This window comes from Glycine max, chromosome 16 (genome assembly GCF_000004515.6).
Source record: "Glycine max cultivar Williams 82 chromosome 16, Glycine_max_v4.0, whole genome shotgun sequence".
NCBI lineage: Eukaryota > Viridiplantae > Streptophyta > Magnoliopsida > Fabales > Fabaceae > Glycine > Glycine max.
This window is the reverse complement of record NC_038252.2, coordinates 30,622,062-30,641,684: the sequence shown is the minus strand read 5'-3', so window position 1 is coordinate 30,641,684 and position 19,623 is coordinate 30,622,062. Positions and strand designations below refer to the sequence as shown.

The 19,623-nt window shown below is 34.5% G+C and overlaps 3 protein-coding genes across 3 annotated transcripts in view; 2 read left to right on the top strand and 1 right to left on the bottom strand.

Annotated features, from left to right (window-relative positions):
* The window catches only part of LOC100818143 (uncharacterized), a 41,563-nt gene extending 27,697 nt beyond the window's left edge, over positions 1-13,866 (top strand). Inside the window, 13 exon segments of the mRNA XM_041010512.1 lie at positions 6,216-6,332; positions 6,469-6,636; positions 6,809-6,931; positions 7,019-7,108; positions 7,200-7,306; positions 7,378-7,526; positions 10,189-10,271; positions 10,370-10,465; positions 10,583-10,705; positions 12,220-12,303; positions 12,808-12,951; positions 13,400-13,598; positions 13,601-13,866. Of these exon segments, the coding sequence (XP_040866446.1) occupies positions 6,216-6,332; positions 6,469-6,636; positions 6,809-6,931; positions 7,019-7,108; positions 7,200-7,306; positions 7,378-7,526; positions 10,189-10,271; positions 10,370-10,465; positions 10,583-10,705; positions 12,220-12,303; positions 12,808-12,951; positions 13,400-13,598; positions 13,601-13,644 (1,527 nt within the window). The 3' untranslated portion in view covers positions 13,645-13,866.
* On the bottom strand, positions 2,232-3,421 carry LOC121173730 (uncharacterized). Its single transcript, XM_041010514.1, has 2 exons — positions 2,593-3,421; positions 2,232-2,480 (listed from the first exon to the last, which is right to left on the bottom strand). The coding sequence occupies exon 1, from the start codon at positions 3,335-3,337 to the stop codon at positions 2,765-2,767; it is 573 nt and encodes a 190-aa protein (XP_040866448.1). The 5' UTR covers positions 3,338-3,421; the 3' UTR covers positions 2,232-2,480; positions 2,593-2,764.
* A 739-nt stretch (positions 13,867-14,605) lies between the features above and the next one.
* Positions 14,606-15,295, top strand: LOC100527166 (uncharacterized). Its single transcript, NM_001248923.3, has one exon. It carries the CDS (start codon positions 14,649-14,651, stop codon positions 14,970-14,972), a length of 324 nt encoding a protein of 107 aa, NP_001235852.2. The 5' UTR covers positions 14,606-14,648; the 3' UTR covers positions 14,973-15,295.
* The last annotated feature ends 4,328 nt before the right edge of the window (positions 15,296-19,623 follow it).

Here is a 19,623-nt window from a genome sequence, read left to right as displayed (position 1 = left end):
TGTCAATTTCAAAAGTTCCAACATTTGGACGAATCCTAGTTACAAATCTGCTGCTCCTAGTGCTATGATCACTGATTCCACCTCTCAAGGTTCTTCTGCTGAAGCCAACACAACTTGGATCCCAGACTCAGGTGCCTCGAATCATGTTACTGGTGCAGTTCAAAACATCACTCAGTTTTCACACTTTGATGGTCCTGACCAGATCTACATTGGTAATGGTCAAGTTTTGCAAATTAAGGGTTCTGGTTCTTCATCGATCATCTCTCCCTTTAATTCTCAAGTCTCCTTTAAACTTAATAATTTACTCCATGTTCCTGCCATTACTAAAAACCTGTCGAGTGTGAGTCAGTTTGCTAAAGACAATTCAGTATACTTTGAGTTTCATCCTCATTTGTGTCTGGTCAAATTTTAGGAGACTCATGAAATTTTGCTTCAAGGTGCTGTTGGATCCAATTGTCTCTATTCCTTTCCTCATCTAAGGCTGCACGATTCTTCTGATTCTGCTGTTTCCCCTTGCAAGAATAAGGCTGATGTACATTCTGTCCCTGTACATTTCCTGGCTACTGTCACCTCTGTTGATGTTCCAGCTCCTGCTGTTGTCTTCTAGTTCTAGTACTCTTTGGCACACTAGGCCAGGCCATCCAAATTTACATGTACTGAAGCTTGTTCTCAATCAATGTAAACTTGGTTTAGTAAATAAAAATACCTTTGTCTTTTGCAAATCATGTGTTATTGGCAAATCTCATTGTTTACCTTCTGCACTTTCTGATTCTGTTTACAGTACTCCATTGGAGTTGATTTACATAGACTTATGGGGTTCATTCCTTTTCTGGTTATAGTTATTACATTGCTTTTATTGATGCCTTTTCCAAATATACTTGGATTTATCCCTTAAAAGAAAAATCTGAGGCTCTCTGTTTCAACACTTCAAGTCTATGGTTGAACTTCAACTTAATCATAAGATAAAAGTGTACAATCTGACTGGGGAGGGGAATTTAGACCTTTTACATCCTTTTTAGCCTCTCTTGGCATTACTCACAGACTTAGATGCCCACACACTCATCGTCAAAATGGGACTGTTGAGAGGAAGCATAGACATATTGTCAAAAGTGGTCTCACTTTGTTGCATCGTGCTTCTTTACCATTAAAATTTTGGGACTTTGCTTTTATGACTGCAGTTTACCTTATTAGGTTACCTAGTGCTGCACTCAATTTTGATATTACTTATACTGTCTTGTTCTAAACATCTCCAGATTATAATTTCTTGAAATCATTTGGTTGTGATTGTTTGCCTCTCTTAAGACCCTACAATGCTCATAAACTAAATTTTAGATCTCAAGAATGTCTATTTCTTGGCTACTCTCAGTCTCACAAGGGTTATAAGTGTCTTTCTGCTTATGGAAGAATTTACATCTCCAAGGATGTTATTTTTAATGAACAAAGATTTCCTTATGCTGATTTGTTCCCTCAATGTCCTGTTGCCTCCTCCATCTTGCCTCAATATTTCACTCTCCAACCTGATTTGTCACCCTCTTCTTCAGTCATCTAATTCTGTCACTCATTCTGCATCTTAGTCCTCTCATACTGCAGCTACTGAGTCTGCCTCCTCCGAGTCTTCTTCTCAGTCCTCACCTCAACCAAATGTTCTTGTTGCTTCCCCTAGTTCAAACCAATGTTGTTAATGACGGATGGCGGTTCATGGCGGAAAGCCAAAAATCCACCATAAATATATGGCGGATGTCATGGCGGACAAAAAAAAAATACATATATATAAACTCATTGAAATTGAAAAAAACAATGGATTGCATTCAAATAAACTAAAAAAGTTTCATGAGTTCATACAATAATCAATTACCAACACCAAATAAACTCATTAAAGAGTTCAAAATAAGAAAATGATTAAAACATAATGTAAAGTGCAAAGTGAAGGTTGAGGCTCTAATCATCTTCTCCAATCCCAACATAATCATCTTCGTTGTTATCATATGGTAATGGAGCATCTCCCTCTCCCTCTTCCCCATTAGACGCCTCAAAATTGACCATGATTTCTTCTTCTTCAGATTCAAGATCAATATTCTCCTCAAAATCTAGATCCTCATCATTTTCTTGGACTGCTTTTTGCTTCCTTGATCCAACAACCATTGCCTTTTTTTAGAAGTTTGGGCAGCAGCAACACTTGTTGTTTTTTGCTTTTTCCGCCTAGTATACATCCTACACTCTCCAACCCCCGAAGCCTGATACACAGTTGTCCAATTTAGAGCATCATCATCTTCAAATACCAAATCATTTCCAGCATCATTATCATCATCTTGATCCATCTCTTCCACGAGCCATTCATTGCACACATCAATATCATTAAGAGAAATTGGATCAATTTCATCTCTTGCATTATATCTTTGCTTCAATTGTTGGTTGTATTTGACAAACACCAAATCATGCAACCTCTTGTGCTCAAGCCTATTTCTTTTTTTGGAATGAATCTACAACATAACAAATAAATGTTGATTTCAATTTCAAATATACTCCAAATAAAACTTGATCATCAAAATTAAACAAAATTAAAAAGTATAGTTAGAGTTTTGTCACAATTACTTGCTCAAACACACTCCAATTTCTTTCACATCCTGAAGCACTGCAAGTCAAACTCAAAATTTTAATAGCTAGCTTTTGCAAATTTGGAGTTTGTGACCCAAATATTCGCCACCAATATGCTGCAATACCAATTACCAACTAAGAGCATAACTTAGAATTCTGAATTATAACACTAATACATAAAAAAATTTCTGTCAAATGGTAAAAGTTTCTTACTAGGAGAATGAGTTTTCCTTTGAGCCATTGCAAAGTCAGAACCAAAGTGTTCAACACCAATCTTGTAAAGATGCAACTCGGTTAGAATTTTCTGTTGCACATCAAATTGTGAAATCAACTTCTTAATGCACTCAAACAAACCATTGGTGACCTCAAAATCAAACTCCAAGTCAGTGTTGTCATAAAAGAACTCTGGATTTAAGAAGTGGGCAGCTGCATGCAATGGCCTATGAAGCTGACAATTCCATCTTTTATCAATGATTGCAAACACATCTTTGTACTTGCTTTCATTGTTGTTGAAAGATTTGATAATTGTTTCTTTTGCCTTGTCCATTGCTTCATAAATATAGCCCATGGCTGGTTTCCTTTCACCATCAACAAGACGAAGCACTTTCACAAGTGGAGCCATGACTTTAAGAGTGTATATCACACTATTCCAAAAAGAAAGCATGAGCACTACCTTTGCAGCTTCTTTTCCCTTAGGCTCCTTAGATAGCTTGTTCAAGGTCCATTCATCAGAAGTAAACATCTTTCTAATATTGACTTTCTCTTTGTGGAGCCTTTCCAAGGTTAGATAAGAAGAGACAAATCTAGTAATAGCATGTCTCACCAATTCTCTCTTGTTTGTAAAATTTCTCAACAAACTTAAGGTACTAGAATGGGCATAGATAAACCCAACTAGATTAATTCCCCTTCTAATTGTCTTCCTTATCAAGGGAAGTTTCCCAATATCTTCAAGCATCAAATCAATACAATGAGTTGCACAAGGAGTCTAATAAATATGTTTCCTTTTCTCCTCCAAGAACTTACCCGCTAAAACATAGTTGCTCCCATTATCGGTTACAACTTGAACAACATTCTCTTCTCCAACTTCCTCCACAATGGCATCAAGCAACTCAAAAAGCTTTTCACCTGTCTTTACAAAATCAGAGCCATCAACAGACTTCAAAAACATGGTACCAGCTTGAGAGTTAATCAAAAAATTAATGATGCATCTTTGTTTCCGATCAGTCCATGCATCGGACATAATAGTACAACTATACTTGACCCATTGCTCCCTATGGCCTTTCATCAAATTTTCAGTATATTCAACTTCCTTCTTCAAGAGTGGAACTCTGATGTCATGATAGCTAGGAATGGGCAAATGTGGCCCATATTGACCAATGACTGCAACCATATTCTCAAAGCTTTTCAATTTAATGAGGTTGAATGACAAACCTGCTTAGTACCAAAAACGGGCAATATGTTGATGCACCTTCAATACTTCATTCTTATCCATTGACTCTCTTCTGTTCATTTGCCTCAACATCTCCATTTTTCTTCGATTGATTGCATTTTCTGGATTCTTACCAAATTTGTCCATTGGTCCTTTTTTAGTCCCACACTTTGTCTTTGCACTTGTAGTAGCATTACAAGAGTCCGCAAACTCATCTTCTTCACTTCCATCACATCCAATTGGTTCACCAAATTCAAAATCTCTTATATTTTCCATATTACCACTGCCAGAAGTATTTTAAGTGGTCCCACTTTTTTTGGTAGTCATATATTTCTTCAACTCTTCGACTATATTTGGTGGAGTTTTCTTGCAAGCTACAACGTTACCCGACTTCCCAATCAGGTGTTGTTTGGCTCTGGTTATTCCTCCCTTTGTGATTTTTCCACAGAAATTACAAACAATGGTGTTTGTATCTCCTTCCATCAGTGTATGACAATATTTCCAGCCTGAGTCTGTCTTATTTTTCCTCGTTGCACTTGCAGTACCAGCATCAGATGATGGTTCAGCCATTTAAAAGAGGACTGAATAGAAAAAAAATGTGGTGTCAAATAGAAAAAAATAAAAATGGGATTGTCAAAAGTAAAAAGGGTGTCAAATAGCGAAAGGAAAAAAAGCTGTAGACAGAAAAAAGGGGTGTCAAACAGCAAAAACAAAATTTAAAAAAAAATAAAAGCTGGCCCGCACCACTTCGCCCGCGATGTTGACTGCCTTCGTGCGGGTGCTCGTCACCGCCGTAGGGTAGTCTTTGTTGGCTGCGTTCTGCATGCAGGGGGTGTCGCGGCTGGGTGCGGGGCGTTGCGGCTGAGTGCGCTTTTAGTTGGAGGGCTGCGTTCTGATTCACAACTGCGTGGGAGGGGAGGGCTGCACTTTTGAATGAATTACCGGGTAGGGTTGGGTCGGGTCAGCCCAACTCCTACCGCGGACAAAAAACAAAAAAAATCTGCCATTTCCGCCACGCCGCCATGACCGCCATGGCGCTGCCATTCACAACCCGCCATGCCACCGCTATTCGGTGGCGTTTTTTCAAAAAACCGCCACGCCTTTCCGCCATGGCCGCCATTTAACAACACTGCTCTCCATCCAGATTTGAGGTTCTTAAGGCCAAACTCCATGTGAAAGGATTTTCCTCTGGAAAACCTTCCTCATGAGTTTGAGGGGGGTATTGGTGTATGTAAATACACTATATGTGTAAATATACAGAAAAATAATTTCATAATTAGTTTGTTAGAATATATAACGGCTGTACAGTACAGCTGTAGCTTCCTTCTATATAAGGATAGCTTGTACCCCAATTATAATTTGAGTAATCATAATAAGCTCCACCATTCATTTCAATTCTGTTTAGTCTTTCCTAATAAAATGGAACGGGGTATTTCACATATATCTGTAATTAAGGATTTTATATGGATAATATCAATGGCACGCCGCCATGACCGCCATGGCGCTGCCATTCACAACCCGCCATGCCACCGCTATTCGGTGGCGTTTTTTCAAAAAACCGCCACGCCTTTCCGCCATGGCCGCCATTTAACAACACTGCTCTCCATCCAGATTTGAGGTTCTTAAGGCCAAACTCCATGTGAAAGGATTTTCCTCTGGAAAACCTTCCTCATGAGTTTGAGGGGGGTATTGGTGTATGTAAATACACTATATGTGTGAATATACAGAAAAATAATTTCATAATTAGTTTGTTAGAATATATAACGGCTGTACAGTACAGCTGTAGCTTCCTTCTATATAAGGATAGCTTGTACCCCAATTATAATTTGAGTAATCATAATAAGCTCCACCATTCATTTCAATTCTGTTTAGTCTTTCCTAATAAAATGGAACGGGGTATTTCACATATATCTGTAATTAAGGATTTTATATGGATAATATCAATGGCACAATTTCAAACATTGACAAAAGTATAGTGATTGTGAAGTTTTAGTGTCATGAAATGTTTCCCTTGGAAAAGGGACTTCGTTTTTCTTTGTTTACAATATGTTATCATATTCCATTCACAGTGAAAGCACAGCAGGTACAGTTATGCCTTTTGTTTTCCCAAGTTTTAAACTCCACTTTTCTGTTTTGAAACATTTGCACACTTGCTAATTGCTACTGATATTACGAAGCTTCCATTGTGAAGGAAGAAGATGACAATGAGAGCAAAGATTTTACACCAATTGTAATTGCAAAGCTTGGGAATCTGCACATGATTAGTATTTCTAATAATCACCAGACATATAACCAGTTCAGTTTACAGGTAATAAGATTAAAATGCTTAATTCAACTTCACAACTTCCTTGTAGTATTTAATTCACCTTTTTAAATACCAAGTCTCAAGGAAATTATTGCAGTTAAGGACTTTGTTGATCATATCCTATTTGTTATTGTTCCAGTACATCAATTTGGAGCTTAAGTGGAATGGAGCTCCCTTTGCATCAATGCTTCGCAGACATCAATTAGATTACTGTGACTCAAATGATAGTGTACTGACGGTTGTTTTTGTTCTACTTGCATCAAGTTCCAATGTTAAGCAATTTAGATACTCATCAATTTTTCTTCAGGTAAAGCTGAACGCTAGCTTTTTTTCTCCCTTTTTTACCCTTGTTCCTGGATTTTGTTTGCTTTTAAGATTTTTTAGATTTTAAGAAGCCAATAATATTCAACTGTGAGGAATCAATTCAACTGTTCCATATGTGAACTGGTAGTGCTGATTTGACATACCATTTTGTGTAGCCAATTGATTTGAACCTTGATGAGGAGACATTAATGAAAATTGCATCATTTTGGAGGACATCTCTTAATGAATCAGAGAGTCAGCGGTTTTACTTTGATCATTTTGAAATCCATCCAATAAAGGTTTTGTCCTTCATTAATATCTATCCTTCCTTAAATTTGAATATTTTGACTTCATTTTTATTTCTGAATCTATCCTGTGTTTTGTAGATCATTGCAAACTTTATCCCTGGGGAATCACGTTCAAGTTACAGCTCAACGCAGGAGGCTCTGAGGTCCTTAATTCATAGTGTGATTAAGGTTGTTTAACATACTTCATCAGCCTTGTTTTCTAAACTGTGATGCATACTTATGTACTTAGTCATGTTAATACTCATTTTGCTCTTCTCAGGTGCCTCCCATAAAAAATATGGTAGTAGAATTGAACGGGGTCCTGATTACCCATGCTTTGATAACAATGCGTGAATTATTTATTAAATGTGCACAACATTATTCATGGTAAGCCTATGAAATACTCTCTTTTCAATTTTATATCAAAGTCACGACTGAAAATTGAAGAGCTTGTCCAGGTATACAATGAGGGCCATATATATTGCTAAAGGAAGCCCCTTGCTTCCTCCAGATTTTGTTTCTATTTTTGATGACTTGGCTTCATCATCTCTTGATGTCTTCTTTGATCCGTCCCGTGGATTGGCAAATCTTCCAGGATTCACCTTAGGTATATGATATGCTCTATGGGCTTCTTGTCTGCTCCCACTTGTATTAAGTTCCATTGTGTTAAGAACCCAGAAATAGATTCTGTGTTTTCAGTAGTGCAAAGTGAAAGAATACTTCTGCAATGTTTTATTAAATTAAAAAAACAGAGACCAAAGTAGAAAATTCTCCTTCCAAGGCTTTCCCCTTTCTACAACTGGACTAAGGCCCAATTCCCATGTGCTAACCAATCTGAATGCCTCCCCCCCTCTCTAATATTTAAGCTGATTTACCTTAAAATTTGAATCCCCTGAACATAACTATCTATTCTAGATTCCTCACTTTCTTAGTTTCCTAGTATATTAGATATTTTAAACCATGTACATATAATGAATTTGGATGAGGATTTCCTTAAGCTATTCAGAAATTTTGTCCATCCCTAGATTGAGAAAATTGAAAAATACTGCTAATGGGATGATATGCCTTGTATGAAATAGGAGTATTACTATTAGGTAAGTATTTCCAATTTAGTGGTGGCATCAACATTATTTCTCTGTTTACTTGCTCCATACCATTTGGAGAGGCAAACATTCATTTTTTCCCAGTTTGCATTTCTTTTTATTTTATATTAATGCCCTTTTAATGTTCAAATATTGGCGTTAACTTTATGAATTTCTAATGAAAGCTTTTCCAATGATTTTAGAGAGAAAATGTTTATAATATCCTTCATGACAAGAAACATCATTCTGTAAATAATTAAATAGTGGCTAAAGTGATAGTGTTAAAGAAAAGTATTATTTGTTTTATATAATTTTATCATGAAGTGATACTGCTAATGCACACGCACGTGTGATTGTGTGGTTTTGTATTATATAATTTCTTTAAAAAATATATTGCATAATGTACTTTTAGTCTTGTACTCCAAATTTAAAACTTTGTCGTATCTTGTTTCTGTACTGTGTCCTGGTACCATACCTGTATCCATGCAATATACATAGTCATGAATAGGCAATAGCCTAAATTTACACCTCCTCATGAAAGTTTGACATACTGTTTGTTTCTTGAGTGATTTCTTATTAGGGGTACTGAAAATCTAAGATAAGATGATTGATTTTGTAGGTTTTAGGGATAATGTGGCTTTTGGCTAAAGTTTTCCCCATTTGGTAATTTACAGTGTTTACTAAAAGAGCTTCCCATGGCAGCATAATGGTGTTGTAGTATCTTCCTTGCATTTTGATTTTGACTTAGAATTTGAGAACCTAAGATGTAATCTTCTTTGCAGGTTGATAGGTGTAACATTTGTTGAGTAGTGGCTTTGCAGTAAATAGTTTTATGCAGCACTAGCAGGTTATTCACATTAGAGTTGAATTTAAAGATAAAGAAGCACCGATTATGGGATGCAAATTATGCACTCCCTTATGGCCTTTCCTCATCTTTAGGAGATTCAATATCAACTTTCAACTGAGAATCATTTTATTTTCAATGATATTTCTTGAACTCAGTTCTTGTAGATTTGGATGAACAAATAGATAAGTGGGAAAGGTTACTCACACTTGGAGCAGAAGAAAACCAAATATTATTTTACGATGTTTCCGATACAAGCACTAATCTATATTTGTAGGCTAAACCTATTAAAGGAAAGACAGAAAATACGAAAAATAACATCTATCCTAATAATTACAAAATAATCTGAATATGTTCGGGGAATAGTCTATCCTAAGTTGGTGTCTATTTTCAAAACTTTTCCTCAAGTTAGTGAATTGATTTCAATCATTCCCAACTTGCTAGTAAGTTCTTGGAATTTTCTGTGGGAAGTCCCTTGATAAATACATCATCCAATTGGAGTCTCGAAAGGATGTAGGGTAGCTTCTCTTTAATAAAGTGTGTTTATCTCTCTGCTTGGTTCTATCATGTTGCATTGGAGTTGTGTGCAACACTAATAACAAAATCATTCACAAAATAGCTTCATTGGGTTCTCATACTTTATCTTTAGGTCATCAAGTATGACCTTCATCCATAACACTTCTCTGATACTGTGACACAGTTCGAATCTCCACTTCTACACTTGATTGTGCAATTATATTTTGCTTAATATTGCATTCCATCAGATTTCCTCCAAGAAACATGCACTACCATGAGGTGGACCATAGTCTGCATCTTTTATAGATAGTGTACCTACTCTTTTTTTAATAACAATCCTAATTTGGCAAAGTTCTACCTCTGTAGCTCTAGTTGCACCCTGTTAGAGACAAGGTCAAAATGAGCTAAAATTTGAAAATCAACAAGGATTTTCAATAAAGTCCAATTATGTTTAAACATCCAAAACTCAACTAAAATGCCCATATAAAAAAAAAATAACCATCCAATAAAGTCAAGTTCAAAGCTATAATAAGCATATAAAAATTTATTGATCAAGGTGCCAGAAGGCTTACTGAGAACCCTTACTAAAAGAGCATTTACTAGGACCCAATGATTAGAAGGAGGAACTTGTCTTCAGCCATGATGAAAAATTGCCCATCCTAAATTAGTGTCCATTTGCAAAATTCACTTATTTTTCAATTAATCTTTTCTAGTAAGTGCAGGGTGATAGTTGTGTCTGCTATTTCAAATATGACATTAGGACAAGTATTCCTACGGTATTTCTACTAACTATTTGTATTAATTTTTTCTGCTTTGCTATTGATCAGGTACTTTTAAAATTATAAGTAAATGTATCAAAGGTAAAGGTTTTTCAGGGACAAAACGGTACTTTGGTGATTTAGGGAAAACTGTAAGTTCTTATCTTTTTGTTGTTTATTATTTTTTTCATTGAATTACAATGTCATTGTGGGGTATCAGCATATTAATCAATTCATGACTGGTCAGCAGTTGAGATCAGCTGGCTCCAATATAGCTTTTGCAGTTGTAGCTGAAATATCGGATTCTGTTCTGAAAGGTGCAGAGGCGAATGGTTTCAATGGATTGGTAATGAATTACAACCTTTTGTTTGTTAATTCAGTTACCATAATTTTAGCTGGATTTATTCTCTATTGAATTATGATGTGTTTCATATTTGCAATTTTGACAAATTTAATTTTTAAGGTGAGTGGCTTTCACCAAGGAATTCTAAAATTGGCTATGGAGCCATCAGTTCTGGGAACTGCATTGATGGAAGGTGGTCCAGATAGAAAAATATTGCTTGATCGAAGTCCAGGAGTCGATGAGGTGTTAAATAATATCTTGTTGTGCCTATAAAATCTCTGTATTTCATTCCCTTGGGTTGTATGCTTATACCCCGGATTATCTCTTTCTTTGTTCTTTTGTTTTAAAAAAAAATTGTTTCCGATTTCTTAGGTTGAACGAATGTATGCATGTATCAAACATATGATATGAGGGGTGGGGGGACTAAGAGAACTAGAAATTGAATGAAAAAGAACTGAATATTATATTTTTGAATAAACGCAACTGTACACGGCATTACACTAGACTAATTATTAGGGATCTTATCTTTAGGAAGTTATTATTTGTTCTTTAGAATAAAAAATATTGATATAGTATTAAGGGTTTCTGTTTCATGCTTTGCATCTCATTGTAGTAATGCAACACATCATATAAAGTGGTCTAGCCCTAGTTTTTGTCCATGAGTACTGATCACAATGCCAGATTCAATCTTCGTAGCCTATATTGTCAAATTCTGTTAGACTGATGTTAGGAACCAAGAAATGATGAGATGAAAAGAGAGAATATTATTGATGGGTAAGGACAGTACAAGAACTAGGAGAATGAATCCTCCTCCAAGGGTTGCCCCTTCACAAAGAGCCTAAGCTCAATTTACAAATTTGATGAATAATGCCCTCTCTTTCCCTTAACACACACTATTTATACTAACAGACCTCACTTTTCACCACAGCCTAATAACATTGTCACTTTCCCCAAACTACCCTCGTTACTAATTTCCCCCCTTTCCTCCTCTTTTTATAGTAAACTTGTAACTGTATGGGGCATTCATTCTCAGTCCTAACAAATGATAACTAAGTCACTAACAATAGTGAGCAACAGATACAAACCAATTCAGCGCAATATTATGAAATATGGAAACCACTCCTAAGAGATTTACTAGAGTTGAGAGAATTTGAGAGAAGAGAAAGATTGAGATTGAGAGAACAGATATTATTCAACCCAAAGTATAATCAGATTACAAGTCTGTTTATATAGTTGGATAACTGTCAACTAACCTGAGTTAGTTGATACAGATGTCACAAAGCTGTCAGAACTAACAGTCTAAACAACTAAATATAAACTGACTAACTACTAACTATAGTTAGAATAACAACTAAGTAAAAAATATACTGCAAGAAATGTATACTCTTATAAGATCATTTAATATGTTATTTATTCTAAGAAAGATGTTACAATATCTTTTAGTATTAGGCCCACAGGCCCATTTAGCTCAGGTTATATTTTATATAATCTGTCTTGTACCTTCAACTTTTGGATTAAGAAAATTATTACTTGTCAGAGACTTTTACAAGATATTTCTAGATATTCTAACAAAATCTACGAAGAGTTCTAAGGATAATGATTAATTATGCTAATGACTTCAATTTCTAACTTATGTGATTATGTTTATACATTAATGTTTGACAAAAGAAATATTTATACTTTCAGTTCTTCCATCTTGATTTTTGAAAATCTTGATTTGGTTGTCTGCTAATAATTAGATTTGTGGCCTGGTGCAGTTATACATTGAAGGATATATCCAAGCCATGCTTGATACAGTTTATAGACAAGAATACCTTAGAGTGAGAGTTATTGACAATCAGGTAATAGTTGAGCTAAGTGCTCATATAAGTTGGTGAGGTATGCATAACTGAGTATCTTTCAAGTTTGACTACATCTGGAAAAATTGCATTGCATGCCAACACTAGCACATTCTTTTGAAATTAATCACAAAACCTTGTTTTGAGAATGTTCACAACTTTTCATGTACGTTATGCAGTGAAGTGATAGGTTGGATTTTAATACTGGAGAGCATACAAATTCGAAAATCATTAAACAAAATATCTTGAGTATGCATGAAGGACAACTGATTAAGGAGTGTGGAATTTGATCTGCACAGTGATTGTGCTGTCTTTGTGCATTGTTACTGTTGAGCTTTTTTTTTATTCTTCTTTGTAATATCCTTTAGTTAGTCGTCTGGTGGATGACCTGTTATCCTCCTATCTTTATAATCATTTGCTTTCTTAATGATTTTTTTTTCGATATAAAAAATATATTAAACTTTGCCCTTTACTGTGCGGTTGTGATGGACTCTTGTACATGTTTAGGTTATCCTGAAAAACCTACCTCCAAATCATTCTCTTATCAATGAGATAACGGGTCGTGTTAAGGAGTTCCTTGTGAGCAAGGCATTGCTAAAAGGAGATCCCTCAACCACATCGCGCCCTTTAAGCCGTCTTCGTGGAGAAAGTGTATGTTCTATTTTAGTGAGCGTGTCTCCTTTATCCCACTATCTGATCTTTTTCTTCTCTATTTGGTATTTCCATCTCCCTGCTTGTCATATTTTGTCACAGCAATAATTTCCCATGATTATAATGATGACTCATCTATCTTCTCTACTTTCATTTAAAGTATCCCCGTTTCTTTATATGAGAATTGCGGGTATATATATTTATGATATCGTGCTAAATATCTTTCCGAACTAATACTTCTCTGCATGCCTGGAATGCACTAGTTTAGTTGCCTCAAAGTGATTCTATATATGATTATCTTATATACTATTGTTAGTTAGTTTAACATTCAGAGCTTGACTTGTTTGGAAATCTGCATACTTCTTGATATAGAATCGCTAATGGCCGTAAGTAGTTTTGCCAATTATATATGTGAAGTTATTGATTCGGGGATATATATTTGTGTCAGGAATGGAGAATAGGGCCAACAGTGTTGACATTGTGCGAACATCTTTTTGTTAGCTTTGCAATACGCATTCTGCGAAGGCAGGCTAATAAGTTTATGTTCAGCATAAAATGGGGAAAGAAGTCAGAGGATGTTGGCAATGATGCCGAAGTGCCAGAAAACTCTAGTCAAAAAGTGCAGAAAGTGAGCTTCATTCGAAAATGGGGAATCGGCAAATTTGTCTTGTCTGGCTTGTTGGCATATATTGATGGACGTCTATGCCGTGGCATTCCCAATCCTGTAGCACGGAGAGTAGTTAGTGGTTTTCTATTGAGTTATATTGACCAAAATGATGATGAATAACAAATTTTACTTCTTATGTTCGCAAAAGAAATAGAATGTGATGTCCCCTTGTGCCTTGACATGCCGAAAACAATCCCATCGTGTACATGAGAATATCGGTGACAAGCTTGCGTAACTTCACGTTCAAATTCAATACCTTTTAAATAGTATTAAGGGTCCTACTACCTCCAGTATTGACTTCACTGGTTTCTGATCGACCAATGCTGTTTAATCCTTCCCTCCTTTTGGTACTAACAATTTAATCATTTTTTTTACGTAACTGTGGTCAATATCTCACTTGTCCCCAGAACACAATTGAGATTGGTTCTCTAATACGAGTATCTTGGAGCAGTGGTAATTGATGCACCAGAGATCTTGATTATCTAAATAGTCACCCTATTTGAGAGGTGAGAATAATTTGCTGTAAAAATTATTTACTCGTCTTCCTCTGTTATATAAAATTCGATTTATTGCATACCGCCTTTAACTGTTTTAATAATTATAGCGTTATACTAGTACAGTACATTCTTTATGCTCCAAACCCAATGCATGTTATCGGTTTTGCAGTAAATGATGAACCGAAATATCTCTTCACCATAACTGGCCACGTAGGAAAAGCAAAAAATGTGGCATCATGTAAGATTGACACCACACTACTTAACAGAGGCAACTGAATGTTGATGGTGTGGTGTCAATCCTTTTGCCACGCGCTCTTTCTCTCTACCGCCATATTTTCGGCTATAACCCCTGTTTGAGTAAAACCACTGGCTGAAAAGAAACTGAAACCATTTCCCAGAAATAAACACGAGAAAAAAAATTTCACATAAAAAAGTTAGTAATATGTTTCCCTGAGTCACTATATATGTGAACCTCAATAATCAAGTATCCGCTCTTAAAGATTCAGATTCTCAATAGAGAGAAAGAGAGAGAAATGGCTTTCACGATTTCCAGATCTCAATCTGCTTTGACAGATAGAGAGAAGGAGAATCTTGACAACTTAGTTGACAAGGAGTGTGCAACCACAGAGGGTATGATATCGAGCCAGCTCAAGTTGAAGTCTTCTTTGTCATCCAAAGCGTCTTCTCATCAAAGCATGGACAAACATGCAATCCTTCGACGTATCAGGCAACGCAGGTTTAATAACAAAGCCAAAACCGCTCTGGAAGCTCTCATAGGCACCTCAGAAGCCAACAATACCGGCACTGCCCAAGAACAGAAGTGGCTTCAACTGGGTGACTCTTTCTCATCTCCTTAACTGGAAACACAATCTCCCCCCAGTTTGCAACCCATCTATAAATACCCTCTTTAGTTTCCTTCACCCAACAAAGTCATCTTTTCCATACGCTTGCATGGCTAGGAAAGGAAATCCAACCCGATCTTTATCGGCATGCTTAAGAAATCCCACTATGTATCTATTAACTGTAGTAGACCTTGTCGGTTTGCTACTTTAGGTGTGACCTTGTGAATACCACGTTCAATTGTTATATAAATATATTATATTATGATGTTATATATCTAATATGGAAAGTCTAAGCTTTGTTTTGCAAGTATATCATCACCCATCACTATCAGGTTGGCAATCCTTGGAAACCTTTGTTTGCTACTTGGTTCGGTTTGATCCACAGACAATTAGTTTTTATTGTGTCACAAAAAGAAAAGGAAAATTGGCTTAAGATTCTTAAGCAGCATCCATGTCACTTGCAAAGAAATCTGAACGTCATATGCAGCTCTATTTTTTATTATTATTATTATTTTAGTTTCGGGAGGAAACTTTAGATAAAACTGTTAAAAGAATGGTATCAATGAGTGTTGTAAAAATCGACCCGATCTTATTGAAGCACTGGGTAGCCAGTCAGTAGTAGGTAAACCAGTTAATTCACTTTTTTCTTTTTACCGTTAAGTATAAAAGTTGTTAGAAGGCCATAAATAAATAGAAGATGTATAAAGTAGATAAATATTTTAAGAGTTACCTACTTTATACGCCTTCTATTTAATAGGAGGGGGAAGAAAGAAAAGTAGGGTGAAAAAAGAAATAATCTTTGTCTTTGAGCTAAGCTTAGTTGATGTTAGGTGCACCCAACATTATTGTTAGTGCACCAGCATTTAAGGGGAAAAGATTGAAATGTCTCTGATCCGTAAGCCTTTTAAGTTGATCCGTAAAAGATTTACGGATCAACTTGATTCGAATGCTTAATATCAACATACGGATCAACTTGATCTGTACGATTTACGGATCATCCTCATGCATATCCGACACAAATGCGAAGAAAGCGTAGGGGCAGTTTTGACATTTTTAAAAAATGTTGGATGCACCAACAATAATATTGGGTGTACCTAGCATCAGCCCTACAGCTATTGGTGGTCTATTCCATAGCCTATGACCCAAATAAGGGTGTTGCTAGGTGCACCAGGTGCACCCAACATTTTTTTGTTAATGTCAAAAATGTCCCTGACTTGTTGTTTCTTTTTAAGTTACTTTTTTTGGCTAAGTGGTGATCTGTAAACAGATTTTTTACAAATGGATCAACTTGATCCCTATGAATTATACGGATGAAGTTAATCCGTAAATATGAAGTTCGTATGTATAAAGCATACGGATCAAGTTGATCCATATGGTTTATATGGATAAAGTTCATCTATATTGGTTTTTTTTTTTAATTCCTTAAAGTTTTTATTTTTTTTAATTATTAATATGTTAAATTACTCATTTATGCATTAAAAAAAATTACTATTACAAAATTTAATATATATTAAATTTTATAATAATAAATATTTTTTATTTATAAAAAATATACGGATTAAATAATTCGTATGAATTATATCAAAATTAATTGTCACAAAATTTATTATTTAAATTTACATGCGCATTAAATATACATTAAAAATTTTAATGTTATGTATAACAACATTATTTATTTTATAATGTTATGACTTATACGAATGAAAGGGCAAAATTGAAAAAATATGAAATTGTTGGATGATTCTTCTTGAATTTGTTTTGCTAAAATAATCCTTCACATAAACTAATTTTTGAAACCTTGTTTTAGGAATACGCAAATGCGTTAGTTCCTTAAATATATTAAAAACATTCTTTCTTAAAATCAATTTCCAAATCATATATTAGATTTCAGAATATTATCTTATAAAAAAAATACATTTAAAAACTTAGTTTCAAAAACGATTTTTTTACCAAAAAATCAATAGTTAGGGGTGAGAAGAGATAAAAGAGAAGAGTGCAAATAGAATCATATGAGAATATGCCACTGTTTAAAGAGCAAAAAAGTAGGCCTTTCTGTTTGACAGCTCAAATGTCAATCAGACAAGAAAAGTGAACATATAGCCGAAAAAGAAGGGAAAGAAAATGTGAACTACGGTATGCTTTTATATATATATATATATATATATATATATATATATATATATATATAAATGCGTGTTAATATTCCAATTTTAAACAGTGGAAATTCAAGTAATATATTTACTTGCCTGAAAAAAAAATAGTGCTGAATGTATACTAAATAAAACTAGTTAACTTCTTATTTATTGAATCTTTTTTATTTTTTAATTTTATTAAATTTTAACAATAATAGAGTATGTTAAATAAGTGTGTTAGAAAATATGTCATTAGCACTTTCGATGATAATAGTGTCATAAAGTTATTGATTTTCATAAAGTTATTTTAAGATAATTTTTATTTTTTCTTACACAACGATACGAGAGAGACAGAGAGTAGTTGTTATTGTGTCTTAAAACTAAGTTATGTTTGATTGAAAAACTAACTTAAAGCTAAAAAAATTAGTCTAATAAATTATAAGTGTTGAAGTAGTTAAAAAATATAAAAAAATAAAAAATAATAAAATCATGATTTAGTTAAAAAAGATAACTAGAAAATTAGATAAATATATTGAGGATAAAAAAAAAATATAAAAAGTTATAAGTCAGAAAGTTAACGTTTTAAAAAATATTACTGTTTCGAAAAAATGTTAGAAACTATTAAAAAAAGTTTGTTTATCGAACAGTCAAATAAATTTTTTAATTAGTAAAAAAATTAAAAATTAATTAAAATATGTTGTTGAATATAACTTTAGTAGTTAATGTTAACAAGCATTAATAATTTTAAATCAATTTTAGAGTAAATTAAAAAATGTATTATTAACACTCCTCCTCTTATATATAATTACATTCATTGACACAAATTAATCATATCTACACACATTATTAACTACTTTGTTGTCTTACGGCTGGATAAAAAAAAAAACCTCACGGTACGTTAATGGGTACTCCGGTACTGTTTTATTATGTTTTTGGAAGAAAAAAAATACAATTTTTAAAATAGCTACGTATTTACATATAAGTTGTGGAGGAATAATCTTATTGCACTCCAACGAAGTAGAATCAAGACCATAATATGAAAATATGCCAAAATAAAGTGTGTAAAAAGAATAAAAGAAAAAAAGGTGTAACTCCTTTGATCTTTTACAAGTGTGGACTACAAGTCGTTGTGGCCATTGAAAATATCTTCGGCTTACGAGACACGGTCCCTAACGCTCATTTTCTATGTTGAATCCTTGTTAATTTCTCTGCGTCTTATTAAATGTGTGATGATGTTATTCTACTACACTGTGGCAATCATAGTGATAGTGGTTTCAACCAAACCATTTTGAGGGCAATTGTACAGTGTGTATGTAATTATGTATGCATGCAAATAAATAAGTATATACACACACGTCATAAAGAAGATCCAATTGGAATAATCCAAATCCAAAGAAAAAGATAAGCAACAAGAGCCTAAAGTAATTGACCCGTCACAATTAGAAGGTTTCTTATGAATTGCCATGATAATATGATGGACTTGCAATGCATGAATACGCAGTGATTGTGGAATGGAGAGACACGCATCTGTCTATTCTAACAATGCCAAGAAGAAAAGGCAGAGAAAAACTAAGAAAAAGTGCACACAAAGCCAACGCAAGTAATTCAAGAGGGGCACATTGACATTGGACGTGGCGAACAATTTTTCTGAAGGGTACATTGGTTTTCTTCGCAAGACTGAGTAAAAGGTTGATTTTGGTTGGTGGGCCAATCAATGAAAAACAAGAAAATGACGTACAAATTGGATGTGAAGAGTGACGGCTTAAGGTGGATTCATAATGAACTTCCATTAGTTTATGATTCAATTGCTTTTTTCAGTTAAAATTTTAGAAAGTTAACTGAACTAATTGTATTGGTTACAACTTGATCAAGCAAATCATTGTTAATTTCAAAGATCTTAGTTCTCCCCCCATGGCCAGGTCTCTTATAAGTATTTGGGTCTCTTAATCAAGATTTGGAATTAAATCTCCAACTTAAATATGAAATTGCTTAGTAGAGATACTACTTTTTTAAAAAATTAAAAATTGACATAGTAAGGTTAGCTACTATTTCTACTAAAAATCCTTCTTATTGGTACTACCAAGGAAAATTTCTTGATAGGAACAGAGGATTAACTAATTACACTAACCTATATTTGATAATTCTTCTCTGGTTCTTATTTTCTTTCCATGGTATATTTATAGTGATCATACACAATTGATAAGGCTTGACACTTATGACCCATAACAGAAAAAGATAATGATAACAGAATTACAAATAACAGAATAGTGAAAACATGCTAATTTGTTATAATTGTGATAGTGCTGTCGAGCAAGGAATATGTTGGTGTCTTCTGCACCCTCTTGGGCCTATTTTCCCTTTGGATTGTATTGTTATCATTTCTCTTTTGCCCATTCATCAATCCCCACACCCCCATTTCCTTTCTCCTTAAATTCAAAACTGTCTCCGTCACCCAGTCTAGATCCAGAACACATGTGTTGCCACCCTCCCTCATGCCACCCCAGATCGTGCCTCCCTCCTCTACACCACCCATC